The sequence below is a fragment of the Parasteatoda tepidariorum genome, chromosome 1, assembly GCF_043381705.1.
Source record: "Parasteatoda tepidariorum isolate YZ-2023 chromosome 1, CAS_Ptep_4.0, whole genome shotgun sequence".
NCBI classification, from domain to species: Eukaryota; Metazoa; Arthropoda; class Arachnida; order Araneae; family Theridiidae; genus Parasteatoda; species Parasteatoda tepidariorum.
Genome location: NC_092204.1, coordinates 74138483 through 74165369, shown reverse-complemented (window position 1 = coordinate 74165369; position 26887 = coordinate 74138483). Strand labels below are relative to the sequence as shown.

Below are 26887 nucleotides of genomic sequence, written 5' to 3'. Positions count from 1 at the left end.
CAAGATTGTGTACGGTTGCCATAGGCATTGGTATAGATAGACCCCTGGTTAACAGTATGAAATGCTGATGCGGTAGTTGTTAGAGGCGATCGTACACCCAAATAGATATCGATTTCTCATGAATTTTCACTGACTGACAGGGTGTCGGTCAGCTACTGTGCTACACAAGTGACCAGTTATTTAGGGTACAGTTTGTGCTTATTTTTCTTTTATCATAGATTGGTCTTATATCCATGATATTTTGGCAAGATTTGGTTTTATTTGCTTTGGAAAAAAATTTATATATAACTTTTTTTTTCTTTCTCCTTTCAAAATTTTATTAATAGTATTTCTTTTGTGTGCAAAGTAATAGTCTACTATTTATCTTCTGCCAAGAAAATGAAATAAATCAATTTAAGAAAAAGCTAATTATACATGGAGAAAATTTTGTTTTGTTCGACAGTTAAACTGTTTAAACATAAAGTTCTACAAAATTTCAGGTATATTTCTTCCAGTAATATTTCTACAGTATTAATTTCAAGTAAAGTTTCTTTTATTTGTTACGAGCTCTTTTTAGCATTTATCGGAACGGTATTATGAATTTAAGTTACGTAAAAAAATTAATTTTCCTTCAAAGAACAAGGAACTAACCGCAACATTAAATGTGGGCGATCCTTATCATAGATAATAGAGTAATTTGATCAAACCTTTTTCCTTTTCAAACTATATTTTACGCAAACAGCCATGCAAAGCAGCAAAACTCTCTAGTTGGATAATAAATTTTAATTACGATTGTTGCCCCTCTACTTCAAAATATTTTTTGCAGTGCTACAATGGGCAGTAATCTGTTTGTGTTGTAATTTTCTGAAAGGTAAAACGTCAGTAATGCAAGTGACGGTAGATTTTGATGTGAGAAGATGAAAAAAATCTTTTTGAAAAGTAAGCTGCTATTGTTAACCCTTTGACACAGATGCTGGTGTCCCTTTTATATATTTTTTCTGGCTCTCTAATTACAAACAAACATACCTTTTAATTATAAAAAACAGTCTAATAGCTGTTGAAAAAATCTGTTAGATTATCGGAATTATATTTGTACTAAAATATAAAATGCTAAAAAGTAACTTTAAAAAAATAATTTTTTTAATTCATATACAAAATATGTATCAATAATTGATTTTGTTAATTAAGTTTCAATCTTGAATAACTGTTTTTCTTAGATCTAAATAGCTGGAAATAAGGGCACATGTGTAAAATTATTGCAAGTGAGCCGTGTTCGGAAGATTTTATTTTTAACACAGCAAAAGACACTGGTGTATCATGTAGTATTTCATAACCATAACACTTGTATTGTATACTTGTATTTCATAAACATTAATTATTAAAATGCTAAATATAATATTTTTCACTTATTTTGACTTAAGTTAATGAAAAATACGTTTAATAAAAATTCTGCATCAGAGGGTTAATAAGTACAAGACTATAACTGATTGTGACATTTTAGTTTAAAAATTTTTATTCACTGTAATATCGTGCTTTTTTTTCTTTCAATTCATAGTAAAATTATAATTTTATAAAAAAAGACAATTATATAAAATAAATTAACTTAAACAAATTTAAAGAAGAATCTTCTATTATGATTCTTCTCTCTTTATAGGGTTGGCTATATTGTTTTTATTTTTAAGTTATCATTTCTATTTCTACAACAGTAAATGTATAAAGCATATTTAACAATGTTTTCTCTATCTTGCAGACTTTTACTTGCTTTTAATATTTTTCCCGAGTTCTTTGGAAATATGTGAAGTACAAGTGGAGAAAGTGAATTGCAGTGAGAATGAACCATTTCTACTTTACATGTAATGCTGTTTTTTTTAAACTACTTTTTTACCATTCTTACCTTATGGTCCTTAACTTATAAGACCTTTACCTTTATTATGTAACTTTAATTCATGGATCCTTAACCTATGCTGCTCATAAGCGTCTAAATAAAGGAACATGGCTCATATTAAACTCTAATAAATTGTTACTCCCAAACAGCATTTAAGTTTATCGAAAACATGCATTTTTGTATTGAACACTGCGCAATATGTTCTAAAGAAACATTCTCTAAAAAAATGCTAAAAACATTGTTAGATATTAAACTACACTTGGCAACAAAAAAAAAAGAAATATATGTATATGCATTTATATTTTGTATGGCAGTTTAAGAAAATTATGCATGTAATTTATATGTGAAGTAAACAAGGCCGCAATCAAGGAGGGGAGACAGAGGGACAATTTGCCCTGGGGCAGTGATGAGCACCATTCATGGAAATTTTATTCATGACTAAATTTAGTCAGAATAAATTTATTCTGAATGCTTATTCATATGCAAATTTAGTCATTATTCATCATTCATTATACAAATTTTTGAATAATGATTGATGAATAAATTCATTAGTCATGACTAATTTTTCTGATTATTATCTCGAATTACCAGCGAAAAATGCCATTTCCATTGCAAGTTGCTCGTCCATTATAGAATTCGATTACAAATGTAATTAATTATAGATAATGATTGCTTTGTAATCAACTTCTTGTAATGATCATGATTGCTTTGTAATCAACTGCTTGTAATGATCATGATTACAAGTAATCACAGTAACAAATAATAATTATTTCTTATTACAAGTGGTAATGATTATTTATAATCACAATAAAAGTCATTCACATGATCAGAATTACAAATAATCAAGTCCTGGGATTGCAAGACATCGTGATTACTTGTCATCATAAAGTAAGATTACAAGAAATCATAACTACAACTAACAAGTTATAATCTAACAATTACAGATAATTTTAAATTTAAGCAATTTTGATATATATGATTACAACACGATTAGATGTAATTATAATTTCAAGTGGGCTTGATTACATTATAATAGGGATTATAGGTAATTGACTACTTCTAAAGCAATGCATAAACTGTATATGTAAATGAATTATTTAGTTTACTATTGTTTGGTTTATTAAAAGGAAACTTTTAAACACAGAGTTACATACTAAAATACTTACATAAATACACGAATAAGATTATATTGTGATTACTTGTAATCACAATAAAAAACGATTACGAGTTATTAAGTAATCAGACTATATGATTACATGCAAGCGTGATTACAAGTAATTGAGAGTGCATGTAATTAAAAGATACGATTACAAGTTATTACGATTGCATACTACATGCTTATACAGTTTGTAAACGTATCTGTATGTAACAACATATTTTTATATACGTAGAATGAACGTACGTATATAAATGCAATTTATTAATGTATGAGCAATACATGTAAGTTCGAATGTATGTAGACGTATATATGTATGTGTAGCATATGTACAATTGCTCATACATAGATATATTTTAAACTCATACAATATTTGTACGTATGCATATAGGATGTATGTATGAATGTACAGATGTAAGTACAATGTACGTCTCTATGTATGTTTGTTACTTTGTAGGTACCTATAAAGAGGCAATATATGTATGTACGTATGCGTATATTTATACAAGCAAGTACATTTATAGCATGAATGTAGATATGTACATAAGAACTTAGTTTATACATACGATATATGTACATATTTATACATATAAAATTCATATACAGACATGTATGGTTTGCACGTGTATTGTATGTTCATATGTATATACGCACATATTTATGTACATCGCCAAAACATGTGTATGTAATGTATGAGTGTACGTATATATGTACAAAAATTTTTGTATTTACTTGCATTATATGTATGCTTATACAATGTATGCATGTAAGTAAGTACATGTAATTTATAAATGTGTGTATGTATAATTGTGCACACATATATTTTGCATAAGTGAATACATATATTTAAAATAGTAATCACGATTTCAAGTAATTGATTACATAGCTGTAATTGCCTGTAATCGATGCCTAACTCTTTAATGTACGTCTGCATAATTATATATATATATTTATAAATGGAGGTACGTTGTATGAGCTACAACTAACGTATATACATTGCTATTACATACTGCAGACGTAAATACATTGCGTGAGCATACGTATCGTATAACCTTTGTACGTGTTTTGCACATACACAGATACGTACGCATTTGTACGTACGTATATTTTACATACATATACATTTTCTGTGGATACGCACATTATGTTCATACGTGCACTGTATGTGCATCGGTACACACATACATACTTTTGCTTACATACTGGCATATATTGTATGTATATGTGTACACATGCATACTAACGTACACGTAATTTATACATTGAACGTACACTTGTACATACAATGCACGTAAGTACGTAAATTTTTTTACTTCTTCATGGAAACATTTATATACAGTGCTCGTTCATGTATTTATACGTAAAAACATGCAACGTAGTTAAGTCCGCACGTAAGTATAGCATATTTATGCATTCGTGCTGTAACTATTTTTACAATTATTAGTATTCGATATTCCTTGTAATCGTTAGATAATGATGGTTAGTGAAAATGACTGCTTATAATCGTACATATTGATTGCATTTATTGCTTAAAGTAAAAGATTTCGGTCATTTGTAAATACAACCAGTTATCACGTCTTGTGATTGCAGGTCATAATCACTTTTTATCAGAAATCGTAACTTGTAACTCATAAAAATGATTACAAGTAGTTTAATACTATGTACTTTTTATTTGTAGTTGTCACAATTGTAGTTAAAGTATTTCGTGCCCATTTCTGTTGAGCAGAGAAATTATTCACTTATTCTTGACTTATGAATGAAGAATAATGATTGAAAATAATGAATGATTTATTCTTTATTCAAAATATTTCTAACTAATGAATAAATTTTTATTCATTATTCAGGAAGGTTTTGAATAATTATTCATTATTCTTTGTTCATGAATAACAAATTCCCATCTCTGCTCTGGGGTCTAGCACAGCTGAGGGCCCAAATAAATTTTTTTATTTGAAATATAGTGCGTATAATTTATTTTTTTGTTAAAGTTGCTGAGAATTACTTCATATCTATATAAAAACTACGATTTTGTATAAAGGGTCTTCAAAAATTTCAAATATGAAAATAAGGCTTTTTGTGCCTTGAAGAAGGAGCCCGCTATAAATTTGTCCCAGGGCCCGTAAAACCTTCATTCTGTCTTGGATGTAGTTATCTTCTTCTTCCGTTGAACTACAGCTTTCATGGCCAAGCATAGCTACACATCAAGGGGGTACCCGATCTTACCCCGAGAACCGAGATTATCAAAACGAAACAGAACATTGCTGCTATGGGCCGAAATCATTGCTTGTTTCGATATGAATCCTTTGTAAGCGTATAATAAGCTGAACTTAAAATAATTTTTATAATTCTAATGACCAATAAATAAGAGTAGCTTAAAAAAAAGATCATTAGAAAGGTGATAACGGTAAAATAAAACACAGACGCCATGAATTTCAACAACAATTTATCAACAACACGCAAATATGGTAGGTCCTTCTTGACTAGTAAAGTGTAGTTCAGAGTGTGTATATATATATATATATAGATNATATATTACACACGTTTTTTTGCGGATATAATCGTGTGAGCTGATGACGAAATTTTATCTTTTCATTATTTTGTTTTCGGTTTTTTAATTTTTTCCTAATAATAATAAAAATTTTAAAAAAATTATTATTTTTAATTATTTTTCTCCTTCACTTTTCATAAAAAAATTTTATTATATTTTTTTCCATGTTTTCTCTACAATTTATGTATATATATATCATCAATAATGTATATCACTATACATTATTCACAAATATATTCTAGAGCAAGAAGGCAGTGTCTCTAATATTTATCATATCTCAGATATTCTTTTGTATTAGATTTCTAATACTTTACCATATGATAATCTAAAATTTGATGAAATCAAATGAATACGGATGGTTTATTCTTCTCGTATTTTAAATACTGCAGTGTCTGTGTAGTAACAAAAAGTGTTGACCAAATGTGGGCGTTATAATAAACTTCACCACAATTTTTTTTGATTGAATTCCACCGCAATTGCGCCATTTATGTAACTCTTTTTAATTCTTTACTACGATCGTGTACGAACTTCTGGAATCCATTTCATATTTCTAATAACATTTGGATGAACCCTGGTTGCCGGGTGAACTTTGCAATCACACGTAAGGCCAGAACTAAAACCTGCTTATAAAATTATTTGAATTTATTATAAGATGATAATCTCATAAACTTTTTAATTGTACATTCCATTTAGGTGTCGTGCAGATTTTGATGAGAAAGAATGTCTGTGTGTTTTTGAAAATCCAATGCAAGATGAGTCAGAATGGTTAAAACTTTGTAAAAACAGAAACCATTCAATTTCTAGAAAGAAAGGAATACAAAAAAGGCAAACCTCCTGTAAGTATTAAGTTATTAATAACAAATTTATTAATATTATCCGAACTTTTAAAATTAGAAGCGGTTACTTGAAATTAAAGTGAAATAAAGTTCACATTTGAAAATACTAACACGAAATATATTCAACAAATGAAGCTTTAATAAAACTTTTGAATGTCACTATAAAGCAAACTTAAAATTCATTACTATTTTTTTTAAATGAACCAGATTATATTTATAATTTCAGATGCTAATTACTGTGGAGCCATTCAGTCACCTAGACCAGGAAAATTATATTGCACGAACTTTCCAACAGAAATGTAAGTACGGATATTTTCATTTCTTAGAAATAAGTGATCCTTAAATTCGTAATTTGTACAATATAAATAACATTACGAACGGTTAAACCTACGAAGCTGAATTTAAACAGTTGCTCTGTACGAATCTTCTAGTCAGAGGTTCTCAATTTTTTTTCTACTATGAAACCCTAATTAATCCACCTCTTTTCGTGGGAACACTGACTTTAAAAATAAAGTATTAAAAAAAAGGAATTGTAAATGTATTATCGAATAAAAGACTACTGTATTTTGAAAATATTTAATAAGATGAGACTGACATTTTTTCATCTTTTTATCATTGATATTCTTAAATCAGTTGAATTGTGTCTGATAGTTGAATTCGCAGCCCAGGAACTGAATTTAGTCTAGTTATAAATTTGTTTTTATTGTGCATAGATAAGCTGAAAATAAATAAAATAAGCCGAATTATGGGTTTAGTGGAAATGAAAATTAAAGAGAAACGCATGCTTATTAGAGGAAAATTGGTTATTAGAGAAGCATATTTCTTTATTAACGAATTTAGTTTATTTTGATTTGAAAAGCACGATTGGAAATACATATGAAATTTTTTCATGGAAGCATGTCATTTTCATAATGCATCGTTATTAGATAAATAATATTTTTAAAAATGTTATTTTTTTTCCATTGGCAATTTTAAAATCAATTTTATAAAGACAACCGAAATATTAAATAAATAATGGATTACTGATTGAATTTAAATATAAGATTTCAGAAATGTTAAATAAATAAAAAATTTCTTCAATAAAAGTCTTAACTTTTCGGAGTCCCTTTAACCCTTCCACAGAATACGGGGGCTCCGGGATATACCATTTGTGGAAACCTTTGTGCTAGGTTTCTAATGACAGCAATAAGGTTAGGTACCTTAATTGACATCAATTTGACAATTACATTGTTATAGTTCATAATGAAGTTAAGAATTAAGAATTTAAATTAACTGGAGAAAGATCTTTAATGAATTTATAAAATTACTTTTTCTAAGTGGGTTTACTTTTAATAATGGAAAAATAAATTTTTTTTTAATCATTTTCTCAAATAGAAATACGTTATTAAGTGAAGTATTATTTAGAAATTTCTTTAACAACTTCATATATATATTAACACGTTGAATGCCATGAGGATCACTGGCGACCGGCTCTGAGTTTGTTCGTACCGGCCACGGGGGTCACCGGTGACCGGCGTAGCCAAGATTATTAGAAACACATAATTTGAGTAAATTTTTAATTTTTTTAATGTTGTTATCGTTACTAAAATGGTTTGAAGAAATTAATGCAATATAGAACACACAAAAATAGTTTCATTTATATACACAGAGATGCAAACTTGCTCCGGACAGCGAATAAATATTTTCAAGTGGTAGTTTATTAATTGTGATTCTTGGTTTAATAAATTCAATTTAGTAGATTTTTATCCACCACTATTTCTAAACAATTCCTAGGCTTATATAATTCACCACTTTTTTCAGATATGTCATGCTACACCTTTCAAAAACTAGCAAAATCTGTCGAATATTTGCAATTTAGTTTGTAGTTATTTACCGTTTGGCCAGACGGGCAAGCCATGTAAAATTAGAGTGGCATTCAAACGTGTTAATATGTTACTGTCGTAAAACAGTCGACCCGGTTTCGGGTTTACGACTACTAATAACAAGCTTAAGCCCCCCCCCCTAAGGGGGGGGGCACTCCGAAAGTTCGAAGTGAGCGTAACAGTTCAATTACATGAGCAAACATATTCAAAATTTCAAATTAGAGTTTTTACAAATAGGTAGAGTATTAAATATAAAATCCAGAAAAGAGTGCTACTTAGAAATAAACTAAATGCAAATAAACATTACAAAGAAAATAAACAGTAACAATCAGAAGGGATATTGATGTCGCATCTTCAGTAGGGGTGCAAAGTTAATAAAAGGAAACAATTTCACATGTAAAATATAGGATGTTTGTAACTCAGAATATAATTACGGCTGGCGCAACAGTACTAAAGGTATCAAATTCCAGGAATTTTTTTTTAAAACGAAAAAGACATAGATATATGTATAAACTCTAGGAACACAAGTGATTAAAATTTTGAAAATTGGGAATCACATAGGGGCAGAGATTGACTATATATACAGTCAATAAAAATTAACCTGAGTCGATAAAAATGAACCTGATTGCGACTACTAATGTTCAACTCCGTAGCCTTGTAATTTTGAACCCAATCCAGAAGACAAGGGAACTCCTAGATCAAGTATTGGGAGAAATTTGCCTTCCTGGAGGACATTTTGATGGGGCTAACCCGCATTAGAGAAATTGAAAGAAAACTTCCCACGGTTATCTAGGCAACAAGGGGACTCTAACCTATGGTCCGTCTACCACTGAGGATATTTTAAGTCAGCACTGTGGTTTGTGCGAGCCGGGTGCGGAATTCATATCGACCAACCATCGGTGGGATTCGAACCCGGTTCACCTCATTGGAAGGCGAACACTCTATTCCCTTAGCCACCACGGGCTCTCAAACAAATTATTTTCCTCACTATTTTTTAAATAATAAATAATACTACATAAAATATGGCACGCGATTGCGAGTCAAGAAAAGATGCCTTTTTCCAAAACACTGCGCTACACGGGAAAATCGATCTTGCATCCAATAATTGATTTATAGGGATAATGCTTGAAAACAATTATTGATTAAAATTAAGAAACACGAAATTAAAATTTTTAAAAACTGCATACTTCCTGTTGAGTTGACTAAACTGAATAAAATAATTTTAGTTTTGTCTGACCTAAAACGGAAAAATAGGGTTCTTCACTTTCGTGATTAACTTTGATCACCTCCCAAAGTTCTCCCTTTACATCTTTGAATAGCGATCCCACCTATATTTTTCGTTTTAAGTCTGATAAAAATGAATTTATTTTTAAATCTTCTCAAAAGATGTATTTCTTTTTTAAAAAAATTCCTATTATTTAAAAATAATTTTATTGTTATTTTTAAGAATTTGCAAAGGAACATGCTCGAACGGTTACAGATTTTTAGACGGGCTCGAGGAACATTCGCTTAAATGCAGTTATAGAGAAGGAATTTGGTATCCAAATGCATATTTTCCTGACTGTGAACGTAAGTAAAACCATCTAGATTAGAGACCATCAGTTCGTAGACACTTTATTTTATATGAAAAAACTTCCCCTGGCAGCGGTCTTTAAAAAAACTTCAGTGGAGGGAATATAACCAGGTAATGGTCTTTAAGAAAAAATTGGTGAAGTGAATATCGGGCAAATGTTTACCTGGGGCAGCTCTTCACACTAAAAAATATCAGTGTAGGGGAACATATATACCAGGCTGAGTGATTAATATGCATTTTTACCCTTCCCAAAAGATGGGGTAATTATTTAAATAACGAAATTAACCCATTTATTAATCCGGTAGGAATATGAGAGCTGTTTCCCGTGTACAGTTGACTGATATTCTTCACACTTATTTTAAAAATAAATTGTTATTGCCCGGTGTTCCTTACACTGAAGTATTTTATTGTTAAAAGTCATTATCTGGTAAATATTTGCTCTATATTTCTTACACTGATATTTTTTTTAAAGGTTAATGGCTTTTGCCCAGTATTCCTTAAAGTGTGAAATTATTGTAAGTTTTAATAGCTACTAGAAAGTTATTCCAATTCTTAACAATTTTTTTAATGTTATTTAGAAATTCATTATTAAGAATTAGAAGAAAATTATTGGAATGAAGACCTCGTAACTCAACGAAATAATTCGTATTTATTGCATTCCCCACTATGAGTCGGGGATTGTATAAAATTTGTAAATATGATAAATATTCAATAATTTATTACATTTACCAATTTTTGAGGTAATTATATCACAAGTAATTATATTTATATATTATCACTTATCACATTTACATGTAAAATAAGGTAAATGTAAATAAATGTACTAAATGTAAATAACGTAAATACAGTTAGCCAAGAGAGGAAAAAAAATACTCGGAAAAAGAACTACTCTTCATTTGATGATTGAATTTTCATGTCGAAATAGTTTTCATCTTGGCGAAAGGTTTTCATAATTCAGAGAACACACTCTTTCATAAGAGCGCACACATTAGAAATGCTAATATTAATTTTAAATTATATAGTATTTAAATTTTCTATAGCGTCAATTTCTTTTCTTCGGATAAAATGTCTGAAAGGCAAAACTATAAAACGTTATTATTTTTCATTTATTTTCTAAAACTTATTGACTCTAGAATGTTGTTTGTCCTACTTATATATAACGTTTTGAATGTAAGGAAAGAAACTATAACCTTTCTTAAAAATATTTATGATGTTTAAAACCCTGGTGGGATTGGTAAGCAGAGATGCGAAGTGGATAATCCAACTGCGGCTTATACACTCAATTAAAATTTATAATAAATACCAGGAAATATCATCACTGAAAATATCATTACATTATTAATATAATTACTGAGCTAATTTCAAAGTACATATTTTTTTTTTTCATGTAAGTTTGTAATAAAAGTCACTTTATTTAAAATTATATTTTGTATTATAACATTACAGTTGAAGAAATAAATTTTGAATCATAAAATAGAAGAAATATTGTACTTGTATAAATTATTGAAATTGTGCTAAACCATCTTGAGAAAAGTATTGCATATCAATATCTTACACTAACATATACAAAACACCTTTAGTCAATCGTTATGAACTTGGAAACTATTGGGTTGTTCGGAAAGTAATTTCGTTTTTTTATCTAATTTATTTTTCGTTTTTTCACAGCCAACATCACACTTAAGCAACATAATCATTATATATTTTTACAGCTAATACCGCAAGATTTGCTCGTGAAAAAATTCGATCGATTCTACCCATTAGTTTTTAGTTGGTGCCCTTTCAAATATGGAAAGTAAAAAGCTGCATTTTTTGGCATATTATTTTACATTTTTGCTATCGAGTACGAATTTGAACGAGTGGCTCCATTTAAATATTTAGGTACAATAGTAATGACATTAAAATAGAAATCAAAAACAGGATTAATATGGCTAACAGATGATTGAGAAACCAGTTCAAATCTAAATACATAAGTTGTGAAACAAATATACAGTTTTATAAGACACTAGTGAGACCAATAGTTTTGTGTGAAGCGATTGCTGAGAAATTAACAAAGCGCACAAAGAGAAAACTGATGACTTTTGAGAGAAAAATGTTTGGTGCTGTAAGATAAAACGGAATCTGGAGAATTCATTACAACCATGAAAATTGCAATCCAAAATACAAAGAACCTTACATAGTAAAAATGATCAAGGTCTCTTAAATAAGGTGACTAGGACATGTATTTCGATATAGACATGAAAATCCTGTTAAAAAATAATATTCCAAACACCAGAGAGGAAAAGAGGAAGACCTTGAACAAGATGATTCGATAGAGTAGAGAAGCGGTTAAAGGACTTGGGAGTTAATAGATGGAGAAATATAGTATCGAATAGAAATCTAGATGGGGTAAACTAACTGAGACGGCCTTGGCCGGTAAGAAGAAGCTGTAGAAAAGGTTAAAAATGCCGTTCAGATAAGAAAATGTATGGAGAAGATGTGCTGACAGAATGAAAGTGCCGAATCTGATTTGAAAAATTTTGATGGCAAAAATGCACGACATTCTTGAAGGCTATTTAAAGCTGATGACGAGGTATTTGATGCAAACCGACAAAGATGTATGTTGAGAGATTAAATTTATCGAATTTTACCTCGTTCATGAACATTTAAAGCGTCTAAGTTTAATCTCAAGACTTGTGAGTTCCTCGTGTTCTTACGGAAGGAAACTTATTCCGTCGCATTGACATCTATAATTTGCTTCTCAAACGTCAAGAAAACGATCCATTTTTGAAGAGCATCGTCAATGGGAACGAGAAATGGGTTGTCTAAAACAATGTTCCGGTCTGTAAGAAAGTTTTTGGATGGTAAAACCTTTGCTTCAAATAAGGCGATCAAGATCATATGGATCAGTATTTCGCCGGCAAAGAAGAAACATTTTATGAGCGTAGAATCATACTACTGCCAGTGAGATGACAAAAGTTAGTAGGGCACTGGGCCAATGTCCAAGAGGTCGTGGGTTCGATCCCTACCGGCCGAAGACTCCCCGTGTAGTTAATGGTGACTGTTTCAAGTTAAATCTGTCGAGTCACGAAGTCCTCCATGTTCCCACAACAAATCATACATTTGAAGGGTACTGATCCAGGAGTTTCTTTCTCTTCTGGATTGGTTCAAAATTACAAGACTACGGAGTTGAACATTAGTAGTCGTAAACCCAAAATTGGGTCGGCTGTTTAATGACGGTTATAAAATAAAATTAAAGTTGGGGTTAGAGTCATTTTGCCGTCTGGCTAACCGTGGGAGGTTTTCCTCTCCATGTAGCGCAAATAGGGGTTAGTTCCATCAAAGAGACCTCCACGAAGTAAAATTTACCCCAATACTTGATCCAGGAGTTCTCTTGTCTTCTGGATTGGGTTCAAAATTACAAGACTACGGAGCTGAACATTAGTAGTTGTAAGCCCAAAAATTGGGTTGACTGTTCAACGACGGTAATAAAATAATAATAAAAAGTTGCTGGATCAAAATCTAAAAATATATATAAAACAAAAAATTATGAAATAAAACTTGTCTTTCATTGAAAAAAAATAACGAAATTATTTCCAAACAACCCAATATTATAAATGATGTGCTAAATTTTCATTCACATATTTTTTTAACTTAGCTATTTGCAAAAGTTTCAAAATTCTGTGGTAATAATAAGAGAATTTGATTTACTTTTAATTTGTTTTAACATTAAAATTCATAGAATTTTCTTTACGTCAGGCTCGTTGAATTTTTTCATTTTCATTCAACTTTAAAATATACCCTTCATTAAACATTGAAATCTTCTTTTTCATTAAAATGTTTAAACATTTATTTCTGTTAAAACATTAAAAATATTTATTTTCGTTAAAAGCAATATGTAATCCACCCTGCCAGAATGGAGGAATTTGCGTCAGACCTAACGTATGTTTATGTTTAAATCAATTTAGAGGTGAAAGATGCCAATACTGTAAGTATTTTTTTTTCCTTCTTTATACTCCGAATAATCATGATAAAATTCGATTGGAAAACGGCAATTACAATGTGGTGTTCTTTAATGACCACCCTCTATGCACGTTTTTAGGATCCTTGTCAAAAGTGAGATAAAAAAGGGATGCACATTAGGGATCCCAAATTAATAAAGAAAACGAATAATTAGTGGGGAAGTCGGGATAAAAACACCGAAACCAGTTTTATTGACTTTTGAAACTTGGAAGCATACCTAACAATTATTTTTAAGCTTTTCTCTGTCTTCCTGCCGAAAAAAAAAATAGGTTTCAATGTTTCCATTTTTATTATTTTAGTAGTAATTCGTTAAATTTTCTGGTTTAAATAGCTTTGTTTTTCTGGTTTAAATAATAATTTAAGGCCCCTAATGTGCATACATTTTTACTTCATTTTTGTTACGGATTATAAAAACATATAATAAGAACGGTCTTCGCAGAGCAATCCATATATCATTTTCGTAGGGTGAATAGTTGATTAACACTTCTACCTGAGAGGGAACTAAATTTAGTTAATTAATACAAACTTAAAAATAAATTTGCATTAAAATTATACAGTATCTTTTCTAAACAGCACCTTTGACGCGTGTTTTTAACTTTATTTAACTAGCTACGAATGAATTAAATGTTATATTATTTACATTCTGCTGGTCGCAAATGAATATTTAATAGTTAAAACCTAAAGTTTCAAAAAATAAATAATGCAGAAGTTGAAGTTAAATATCAGTGCGTAAAAGTGTATAATGTTACCGGCAAAGTATGAAATCCGGCATTATATATAATGCCTAAAACTAGCCGGCAAAGTATGAAATGACTTATATTTCACATATTCTATATAATACCGGATGCTATTTAGGCAAAGTATGAAATAAACGTCCTGATGAGGTTATTATGTAAATGATGTGCATGTTTCTGTGAATGACCGAAATCGGTGGTTGTTGACTTTCACCGGTGAATGCCAATCACATAGTCGCTTTGGTGAATTTCCGAAATAGTTATTACATCCGATTTGATATTAATTTGTTCGTGGATATAATTACATTTATTCAATATTTTAATACTTACTGACGATAGATCAGAAGAAACATCAGTGTTTGGAGTTTCGGGCAAATATACCGGGCAATGATACTTTACAATAAAAAAATATCAGTGTAGGGTATACCGGGCAAATGTATACCTTATGAACCTTAAAAAAACATTAGTGTAGGATATATCGGGCAATGGCACTTGACCTTAAAAAAACATCAGTATAGGGTATACCGGGCAGTGCACTTAACTAGACCTAGTATATATTTCGGACATTTACCAAAGGTCTAGCCATACTAGGTCTAGTTAAGTTAATAATTTGCAGAGTTGCTAATTTATATTTTATAATATTTATTTGTCAGATAAATTTAACACGCACGCACACACACATAAATTATTTTAACCCCCGGATTTACAATGATTGAAATTCAACCATAATTCTTTAAATTTTTATATAATTTTTCTTTTTTTTTTACTTTTTAATTTTAAAATATACAGATAATGAAAAATACATATATTTTAACTTAGCTTTCTTTTTCCTGTTGTAAAGTTCTTAGTGGCTAAATTTTTAGCGAAGACTCTGAAAATATATTATATTAAAGGTGGTGGTTACAGAACACCCTGTATAAACAAATGTATCCTATGCTTTGTTTAACTTTTTGTTCTCCAATTCCTTCAGCTCTTAGACTGTGTGCTATATCCAAAAATTTTAGAGCAAGTAGTTGGCAGTGTTACTATGGAAGAATAGAAACCGTCTGCAATATTAGTTGTTATCCTCCAAGTTCACGAAGATCTGTATCAGAGGCTGAAACATACACTTGTAGTACCAATGGAGTGTGGTCACCAATATTACCGCCATGCGTTGATGGTAATAATATATTTGATATCTTTTAATTTATTTAACCCACTTGCACTATTTTCATGAATCTGACTCGTGATGAAAATTTTTGGTCAAACTTGAATATCACGAGTCAGTCTGGTTGCTTAATTTCATGTCAAACGTGAATATCATGAGTCTGGCTCGTAATCGACATTTCGGGCCAAACATGAATATACTCGTCGTCTTAATCTCGGGATAAAAAAGAACGTCTGAATGGGCTCTTATCTCTTCTTTATATGAATAGGTCTTGTTTACGTCTATTATTTTACGTCTTGTTTCTTATCCTCTGTCTTTCTTGTCTTAGGCTCTTTTCGCGAACATTCGGGTGCATAAGTTAGGCACGGCTTGTTCCGAATATCAGTGTGGTGCAAGTGGTTAATCTTTTAGTAGGAATCTTACATTTCCGTTGCACCAAATATCCGAGAAAATGATTTTCAAACAGATCGCGGTTGTTTTATATAAAGTTGGAAATTGTTAGTGTGCACCATTTCTTTTTCAGACCAAAATGTACTTAAAGCTAGAGATGTCTAAGCTAATTCATTTCACTTACCTGTCCACTAGCAATCTATCAATGATCAATCAGTTATGAATGGGCCAATAGGAATACGTTTCTACTGGAATGGGATTAACCAATCGTCCAATAGGAATAGTGCGAACAACTAGTTGCCATATTCAACCACAAAACTATGAAAATTCTGTATAAAACTCGGGCAATTTTTTTTTTCCTTTCAAAAGAACATTGTAAATTTTTTATATTATTCTGAGGAAGGAGAAATAATTTTGTTATTTTTTTTTTAAATCGTCGTTAAACTTTCTAAACATTTAGTTAAAATAAAAATGAAAGCTTTATTTTTGATATTTGGGAATGTATAAAATATTAATATGATTTATTACCTATAACTTTTAGAGTAAATATGCAGTAAATAAATAAATAGACAAATATTTCTTATCTCTAAATTTCATATCATACTGCATTTATGTCAATTGAAGTAATCTCCATCTTTAATATGTATTTTTAGAATTCTTGTCGAAAATGAAATAGGAGTTGCACAACAGGGGTTTCAATTGCAAATTAATGTATAAGGGAGGAAAGACAAAAAACTATCGAAGTCTAAAGAATTACTAGTAAAGGGGTTAAAAAATCAATCTGTGCCTGATTGTAGGACGAAACAGAGATGGCAATTATTAGGAATACCTCAGAAAGTTTTATGAAATAATGAAAATTGTTTTATTTTTACCCATCCTGCCTTCCTTCCTAGTGATTCAACTGCTTTCGATATCGTGTTTTCTACCTCACTTTGATTTATGACCCCTAAAGTGAATACTTCTTGGACGTTTTTGACAAGGATTCTAAAAATTTATACTAAGAAAGCTGATTACAGAATATCTTATGGTGTATTTATATGCATTGGGGAGAGTGGGGTCAATTGTAACAGGGTACGATTGTAACAGAGCAAAAATTTCGAGTGTCGGGTTCTAGATTTGGTTCCTAGGTGGCGCACAAGTTGTATTTAATAAATCTACATGTACACCCCTGCTGGCAACCATTTTTATGTACTTTTGAAAGAGTTACATCACAAAAGATATTTTCACGCTACGTAAGTACTTTTTTTGGTATTAGAATATTATATTGTAACAAAGTAATTTTGTTTAAACAAATAAAAATTATTAACCGAATATGTAAGTGGACACCTTAATTAACATTTCAATAAAAAAAAAATTAGTTTTGCTAATTAACTAGCATTGTTTTTAACAAATGAAGCTGAAATGGCGTCTTGGGGACAATTGTAACAATAAGTAAAGGGACGATTGTAACAGCTGAAAATAAATAATCTTATGTTTACAAACCATTACTTAACTCTTTAAGAACCACCAATAGTTTCCTATATCATTTATATTATGTTGCATGTGCATTATTTTATTTGTCACCTTTCACAGCATAAATTAAAATTTTTAACCCCTTAAAGTTAAAAGTTTAACCCTTTAGGTCTCTGCTCATTATTATTTTTACTCCTAAAATATCACTACTATTTTGATCAATAAAAAAATATATCACAACTATGATAATATGTATAATTAACTATGTTTTAGTTGAATTTATGAACTGTTACAATTGACCCCGTAAGTGGGGACAATTGTAACAAGTGCACGACTGTCAAAAATTGTTAATAACTAATATAATAACATTTAAAATATGGTACTTATTCTTTTCTAGTAGAGGATAGTCCACTTTACTCGTTTGTCAATTAATACTAATATATTGGATTTTTTTGTTAGTTAAAAATAGTTAAGTAAAAAATGTTACATATGACCCCACTCTCCCCTATACATATTTTTAATCAAAACTTTAAACTTAATACAGTCTTCAAACAAAAAGTTTTAGTTTCAAAGTGATCTATACTGTTTATTTATTTATTTTTAGGTTCAAATCTTTGCAGTAATCCAGGAGGCATTTCATTTGGAGAATATATTCCTATGGGCTCGGAATTCAAACTCGGTGCAAAAATTATATATAAATGTGAGGCCGGTTACACTATCTCAGGAAGTGACACCATAGAATGTCAGAAACATGGCCGATGGATGCCAGAAAAACCCATATGTATGGTACAGGTGCTGCCTTCTTTGCCGCCTTCACCAACTAATGTAACCGGTAAGGAGAAAATAAATTATCTGATGATATGATCTAAAATGGAAATAATATTAACTTCACTCAATGAAAGAAAATATGTAGATTCTTATAGCGGATGATATTTAACAATAGTTTTAACTATCAAATGGTTTTATCTAGAGTCTCTGTGACTAAAGTAGTTAAAGATTGTTAACAACATCTTCAAAATTGTCCAGATAAAGGAGCGAAGTTTTTCTTAAATTTTCATCGCGTCGCGTCAACATAATTACCTGACAAAGGACACATCAAATTATATTCAAGTTGTATATATTATTTTTTATTAACTAATTTAGCTCTTTAAATAAGGGATGAGTTGGGGGAAAAAAAAACAGAAATTCATAAAAAGTTATCTGCAAAACACTTTTTAAATTATTGAAAAAATACCTGTAATTTGATTCAATAAAATTTTTTTTTAAAAAAAAGCAGATACGCGATTTTTTTTTTAATTGTATGAATATGAATACGATATGTGATTTTTTAAATCGCCCGAATACGAATTTCGATGTAAGGTTTTCGATAGGGTGAATATGAATCGTGATGTATAATTTCAAATATCGGAAATACAGATCATGATGTGTAATTTTAAATCGCATGAACACGAATCGAGTTTTTAAAACGTGTGAATATAGTTTTAAATCGCGTTTATACAGATAGGAAAATGCGTGAAAAATTAACCTTTTTTAAGGTATTCGAAAAAGAACTGTCTTTAAAAAGGCAAAATTTTGCCTTATATTAAAATTAAAAATAATGGTATTCTGACAAAAAGTTGAAAAAACTCACTCCCGTTAAATAAAAAAATAGAACTTTATTTTTAGCTTGCTTATATTTTTTTTAATTTAGTTTATTTTTAGTTTTCTTATAAAGATAACTTCCTTGCAAGGAAACGTTTTATCAAAAGATTAACTATTTAATTAGGAAATTAGCATGCAATAGCATAAACAATGTGACAAAAGGGTTAAATATAGCCATAATAGTTCTTAAAAGCTAATTATTTCACAAAATATATGGTTGTTTAACGTTTTTTTTTTTTTTTTTTTTTTTTTTTTTTTTTTTTTGTAATAGATACTTTAAGAAGTTAGATGAATTTTTTCTTAAAAAAATTCATACTTTAGCTATTCGATCGTTTTATGTTAAGTCTACTAGGAAATTTTGGCATTATTCCTTTTCAACTTGATACATTATGGCTCTCAAGTAATCGAAGATTGCGGCCCATGTGTCGCAAATATCTAATTACGTTAGATTCAGGAACTCTAGTTTTGAATAAATAAATGCTTTTTCAAGTCGTATTATAAGGGGGGAAATGGAGAGAGAGGAGGTATGATAGCGGGAAGGCTGTGAAAGTCCTAATTACTTGAAAATCAATTAAAATAAAATTTTTACATTTCAGGTCATTGCTTTAAGCCTACAACATCAAAAAATTCCGTTGCTAAGGTTACTCTCCCGAATCTAGGGGCTCTACAAAGATTTTTTTCTTCTGATTTGTAAGTACCAATGTGTTATAAAAAAAATTTGAGTGGAGAAAAAAAAGTTTCCCAAAAAAATTTATTTTAAAAGAAGATTTAATTTTAGACCTATACTCCAAAGATGGTTTTGGAATATGAACGACACGGAAAACGATGACGTCATTGAAAAAGAGTCTTTGTTTCCAGTTGGGACGAGAATTCGATACAAATGTAGATCCCGATTTTATAAATTATATGGTTCAGAGTATCAAACTTGCCAGCCTTCTCTCACTTGGAGTGGTTACCAACCAACTTGTATTCCTGGTAAGCATTTCATTTTCAGAACAATAATCATACGATGCAAATACAAAAATTGGTCAATCAGAGCATAGCTAATATGGGACACAAAAGAATTATTTTTTAAAGAAAAGTTGAAAAGGAAATTCAATTTTAGACTCAAATTTTTAGGGATTATGAACGACACGGAAAACGATGATGTCATTGAAAAAGGAGTCTTGGTTTCCAGTTGGGACGAGAATTCGACACAAATGTAAATCACGATTTTATAAATTATATGGTTCAGAGTATCAAACTTTCATCAGAGTTACTTTCTTTAAGGTTATGTGACATTTTTAGTAGTTTTTTTTTTTCTCTAATGAACTTTGCAGAAAGAAATAGTTTTGTTCTAAAAGTTCAATAAGTATACATTTAGATTAAATATTTTTCATTTGATTTCGTAAATATGTTTTTTAAATGCTTTCATTTCTCTCCAGTAGATATTATAAATGTATGTTAAGCGTTAATAGTAACAAAATTGGCTTTATATTTACTTTAAAATCTCAAAATTTTTTTCGAATATGAACTGAAATAACTTCCTTTATTTCTTTTTTTACATACTTTATTTTGCTTTTGAAGTAGTTTTTTTTTATAAATTTATCATTTTAAAATAAAAACATCATGGTAATCGAGAGAAGATCATCAATAACAGCTTTAAAAAATAAAAAAAAACATAGAAGAATTTAAAAATAAATTCTCGTGCACCCCCCTCCCTCACCTAATTTTTCGTCTAATGACTAAATTGAATTAATTATAGTCGTTGACTAAATTATAGGGACAACATTTTGGAGATTGTAAGTACACTTTCCGTTCCATTATTGCTTATATAACTTAATACTATGAAATTTTAATTGTTATTTTACCAAATTTTGTTCTATGTTTTTAGAATGTGGAAAGTCTGACTCTCCAAAACAACCTTTCATTGTTAATGGTAATATGACCCAAATGGGACAATGGCCATGGATGGCAGGAATAGCCCTGAAGAAAATGAACAGCTTGAAGATAATGTGTGGTGGGGCCATGATTAATGAGTTGTGGATTCTAACTGCTGCCCATTGTGTGACACGAATGAATTCAAACATACCAATCGATGCTAAAAATTTAATAATATTCCTTGGGAAATATTATAGAAATTTTTCGCTTGATGATGAATTCGTACAGATGAGAAAGGTATGCAATTTGTGAAACAGTTCATTATCAAATTCTTCTTTCTAAGTGCTTTAATGGTATTTGAAAAAAAAAAAAAATTGTCTTCCAAAATTTTTATTTGTGTCTTAAAAGTTATGTCGGCGTTTGATAAAGTTCTTGTTCATGTATCTAATGCGGGTAAGAGAGTTATAAGCAGCTTTAAGGTGACTGTCTATACGTTCGATAATTTTTTTTCTTTTTTTAAATAAAATTTTGACAAATGGTTTGTATAGCTAGATTAAATGGGATATAAAATGGTAATAAACGAGTAAAAGTATATCAGTATAGCATATTATTGACAAAAGTTTTAAAAAATTGGGTAAAAAGTGAGAAATTTAAGGTTCACGCTGCACATCCTCTTCTATACAATAAAATAAAATTTCCCTCATGCTATTTTAACCTTTATCTGTGTTCTGATATAATAAAATACAATTTCCTTCAGACTATTTTAACCTTGATCAGTGTTCTGATATAATAAGATATACTATTTTAACCTATATATCTGTTCTGATATCATAAAATACAATTTCTTTCAGACTATTTTAACCTTGATCAATGTTCTGATATAATAAAATATACTATTTTAACCAATATATATGTGTTCTGATATCATAAAATACAATTTCTTTCATACTATTTTAACCTATATCTGTGTTCTGATATAATAAAATACAATTTCCTTCATACTGCTAAAGTTAAGTAAAAATTTTTAAATTTTGCTGAAACATGCCGTATTACGTAAAATCAGTAAATTTACGATATTTGCGAACAGTAAAGTTTCTACACTAACTTTGCTCAAAATATTAACTGTATCGAGATACGTTTCGTTTTTTACCAGTTTTGTTTTAATAACTTCCTAAAGGTTTTTAAAGAATATCACGACTTTTAAAGCTAGTTCTCTCACAAAAGATATGGTTATTTTGCATAGGATTGATACTTTAGTTAGCATTAATTTTTAAGCAAGAAAAAAGAATAATCTTTATAATTTTGTGATTTGACCAAAACTGTGAAAATTTCTCCCCGTTTTGTTTCTTTTGAATAATTTTTTTTCATCAACTGTTACCAAAATGCTGTAATTATCTAAATAATTGTAGCATCTATTATTTTAACGTTTCAAATACCAACTTAAATCCTAATATTTTTAAAAGAGGTTAAGTTATACTACAGGGTTGCCACTCAAATATGGAAGAAAAAAAATTCCTTGTGTTTTCCCTGTACATATCGCTCATGGGCTGCAATAGTTGCAACTCAAAAAGCACGCGTTTTGGACTAAGAACAGGTGTAAATATAAAAATACACATTCTTTTCAGCAGCAATACCAGCATAAGTCATAATTCCACTTGAAGGTAATCTTCGTTTAAGCAAACTAAAGCATTTCTTATGTCTTTTCCTTAGCAATGAAAACTTTAAACTCACTTATCTCAAAANTACAATAACAAAACTGTATAGAATATTAGGCTTGTTCACACATCGCCTCGTAGTCATAACATAAGCGGAGGGATACACCGGATATTTTCTAAATTTCTTCCGGTTTAAGGACGCTTGTTATTGTTTACGTTAGACCACCCATCCATAGTTGCAACTCAAAAAGCACGCGTTTTGGACTAAGAACAGGTGTAAATATAAAAATACACATTCTTTTCAACAGCAATACCAGCATAAGTTATAATTCCACTTGAAGGTAATCTTCGTTTAAGCAAATTAAAGCATTTCTTATGTCTTTTCCTTAGCAATGAAAACTTTAAACTCACTTATCTCAAAACATGATTTTTTGAGTTGTGCCGCTATTGCAGCCCATGAGCGATATTATACACAATATATTGAGAGGAAACACAATTACTGAACACTTGTGTGAGCTATATTGAGCTAACTATACTAGTTTTATTTGCTGGAGAAACTTAGAGAGAAAAAGGAACAGCTGAACATACTAAAATAATGCTATAGTAAATGAAAGAGTTAAGTACAGTTGGAATATCATCCTTCAATATCCCGTAGATTACATAGTGAGTGGTCACTATTTTTTAAAAGACGAAAATAAGAAATAAAATTCCATGTTATTTTAGGTGATTTTTAAATTCATTGTATTTTCCCATGGAGTGGTAACCCAGTTAAGACAAAAATTTACGAGTTATTAATCGATAAATGTTACGTTTTTTTTTGCTCCTTTATTAGGTGGCTCACATTGTAGTCCACGAAGAATATGATTTTATACATTTTGATATGGATATTGCCCTATTGAGGTTAAGTGAACCAGCGGAGCTTACTGCACGAGTACGACCCATTTGCTTGCCAACAGAAATCACAAGTCGTGAAAATATCAGGGACGGTAAGAAGGGGATTGTAAGTACTTTTCCTTTTAAAAAAAATTATTTTAAGTAATTTATCATAAATTTTTAACTTGTAAGAATAATTTCAATTAAAAACTCAACGGGCAATTACAACATTTAAAAACACAATTCAAAGTGCATTAGAAGCAATTCGTCGGTGAGCCTTTTTTTATATACTTAGCCACCTTGAGCACGGAATTCAGGCTTTTGGTCCGTACAGGGATTTGTTTGATAAAAAAAACCCTAAAAATCTGTAAATAGAAACATGAAATGTTATGTGGAGAACACAATTTTGAAAAATTGGGTAAAAATATCTGAAATTTGTGCAAGAGAAAAGTGTTATGTAGGAAGGATATTATCAAGTATATATCCACAGACTATTATTAACGTTTTAATAAAATATCGAAGCGAGATTTTTTTTTAATTGTGAGAATATAAATCTCAGTGTGTTATTTTAAAAATGCGCCCTTTCGTCGTCATTGGAGGTACACTTACTGCACAGCGGTACGTCGACGACATCCTAAGACCTGTTTTGCTACCGTTCCTTTTGCAGCACCCTGGGCTGGTTTTTCAGCAGGAAAATGCCTGACCACATACGGCACGTGTTGCTACGAACTGTCTGCAAGCTTGTCAAACTCTTCCTTGGCCTGCCAGATCACCAGATCTCTCTCCCATCGAGCATGTCTGGGATATGATGGTAAGGCGATTGCATCTGGCACGGAATGTTGATGACCTTTTTCGACTATTGGATCGAATTTGGCAGGAAATACCGCAAGAGACCATCCGGGAGCTTCATCGGTCTATGCCGCGCCATGTGGCAGCTTGTATCCAGGCTAGAGGCGGGTCAACACCTTATTGAACTTGTTACTGTAACTCTGCAATAAATTATTCAATTGTTCTGAAATTTTAATCATTTACTATTCTGTACATTGTCTTCCTATCCACCAATTTTCGTTTCAATTGGACAACTTCTTCATGGTGCGTATATTTTTTTGTTATAGAGTGTACTTATATAGTGCTTAAAAAAGTAAGTGAAATCCTTGTTTCAGCCGTTAAAATTTTGGGTAGCATCGAAAGACTTTTGAGTTGTGTCCAAAATCTTAAATGCGCATTTTGAGATATATCCTTTTTCCCAAATATGTTTTTCGAGGGTCCATTTTTTTAGGCATGTATTTTTATCAATGTCCAAGATAGAATTCATAGACATTTAAGTATTTTTATGGTTTTTACCACAATAAATTATGAGAATACTTCTAAAATGTTATTTCGCGAAATATCGTCTTGTGTTCATTAATTATTTAAAGAGAACAAAAATGACAAATGGTTTACTTATTTTGGAACACAAGTTCAAATACTTCAGACATTTCTCTTAAGTTCAATGTTTTGTTTCAGGTGATTGGTTGGGGAATAACAGAAGAAAGTAAATACTCCAATGCTTTGAAAGAAACGGTTCTGCCAGTTGTGAGCTATGATAAATGTGAAGAAGCATACAGGCAAGGTCTAAGAACAGTTACAATTACAAAGAACATGTTCTGTGCCGGGTATGACAATGGTGCATCTGATACATGCTATGGAGACAGTGGTGGGCCATATATGTTTTCCAATGAAAACAGGTGGTATTTAGAGGGAATAGTCAGTTGGGGAAGTGAGTCCGGATGCGCTAAACCTCAGAGCTATTCAGGATTCGCAAAAGTTGGAACATTTGTGTCTTGGATTAACTTATTTATTTAATCAAAAGATATAAAGCTTGAATTTAACGATGATTTTTGGCATTTTCAGCTTATTTTTTTAAAAACAAAATGATTAAATTTATTTTGAGAACTAAAGTTAGATTGATTGATAGTCTGCAAACCAATACAGTTAGCTGCCTAGGATAGACATGAGTGGAATTCTATCTAAACCAGAAAATTTTTAAGTTCAAACAAACCTTATAGTAAATAGCATACATTTAAATAGTATAAGCTGGAATCGACCTAATAGGGGAGAGAAAAGTTACAATTTAAATTACTATTAGTTAAAGTATCAGAATTTTCCAAGCCAATTTGCCGCTCCATCTTCTTAAATCTAAAATTTATCTGTGACCCAAATGCAATTAAGTAGAGACTATAGGTGTACCCCGATTCGAACAAAATTTGAATTTGCAAATAATAGAAGATAAAAATTAAATACAAGAAATGTCTGTTTTCATTTGATTTTAATTCAACTATATGAAATTGTTGTTAAAGAGAGCAGTAAAAGTGAACAGAGTAACAATATAATATGATAGCAATTCTTCCAGTTTTGTGATGAAGAAGAATGATTTCCCATAGTTTTATGAATGTGTGATTTTAGTCAATAGTTGTATAGTGCGTCAAAAAAAAAAAAAAAAAAAAAAAAAAAAAAAAAAAAAAAAAAAAAAAAANAAAAAAAAAAAAAAACGGACCACCCTGATTAACTTTTCATCTAATGATCGGATCTTCACATTCTAGGACTCAATCTTAATGGCTCGAGGGGACCTGAAATATGTTAATTAATAAGTGCCGACGAGATATTAAGTTAAAAAACCAGACACAAAAACGTACTTTTTCTGAATAAACATATCTTTTTTTCGACGGATTCGGATTTCAGACCACCAAGTTATAGGGGGGGGGGGGTNTTCTGACCTCCAAAATTAGGGGGGTAGCCACAATCGGGGAAATATGGTCCCAATAGTTTGGTCAAGAAAACAGTGCAAGGTTTGGACTGCTTAATGTTAATTTTACTGTCAGTGGTATTTTGCTACATCTCGAGTACTTTTTAAACTAATTAAAAAAAAATTTGCATTTAATATTGGTCGAAAAAATTTTGAATTGTAAGATTTAAAATTTTTGCATCATTTTAAAGAAAAATTTCACTTGGCAAAAAACAAATTTCAAACAAAACTAGTTTAAAAATTCCTGAGAAATTGAATTTCGAAAAGGTTTGATACTTAAAATTCGATTCTTCAGGAACTATTCGACCAATTTCGCCATGTAAATTTACATTCTTCAAACTGATGCAAAATATTATATACCTTACAATTCAAAAATTTTTCGACCATTATTAAAAAAAATAATACAAATTTACTAAAAGTTATTTTTTGCAAGAAATAATTTTTCTATTGTACAAATTTCATAACTGTGTGCAAAAAATTTTCACTTCACTTAAAAAGTTTTCGAGATATAACGA

At 30.2% G+C, this 26887-nt stretch overlaps 1 protein-coding gene across 1 annotated transcript; it reads left to right on the top strand.

Moving 5' to 3' along the window:
• The first annotated feature begins 713 nt into the window (after positions 1-713).
• LOC107449166 (clotting factor C) lies at positions 714-25464 on the top strand. Its single transcript, XM_021144312.3, has 13 exons — positions 714-918; positions 1730-1832; positions 6259-6401; positions 6628-6700; positions 9711-9832; positions 13705-13800; positions 15540-15728; positions 18163-18390; positions 19796-19889; positions 19978-20174; positions 21073-21356; positions 23547-23714; positions 25094-25464. The coding sequence occupies exons 1-13, from the start codon at positions 897-899 to the stop codon at positions 25430-25432; spliced, it is 2058 nt and encodes a 685-aa protein (XP_020999971.2). The 5' UTR covers positions 714-896; the 3' UTR covers positions 25433-25464.
• The last annotated feature ends 1423 nt before the right edge of the window (positions 25465-26887 follow it).

Coding starts and splice junctions, on each gene's coding strand:
- LOC107449166 (XM_021144312.3), top strand. CDS start 897: ATGAAAAAAATCTTTTTGAAAA. Junction 6,402..6,627: donor ACAAAAAAGGCAAACCTCCT/GTAAGTATTAAG, acceptor TTATAATTTCAG/ATGCTAATTACTGTGGAGCC. Junction 21,357..23,546: donor AATTCGTACAGATGAGAAAG/GTATGCAATTTG, acceptor CTCCTTTATTAG/GTGGCTCACATTGTAGTCCA.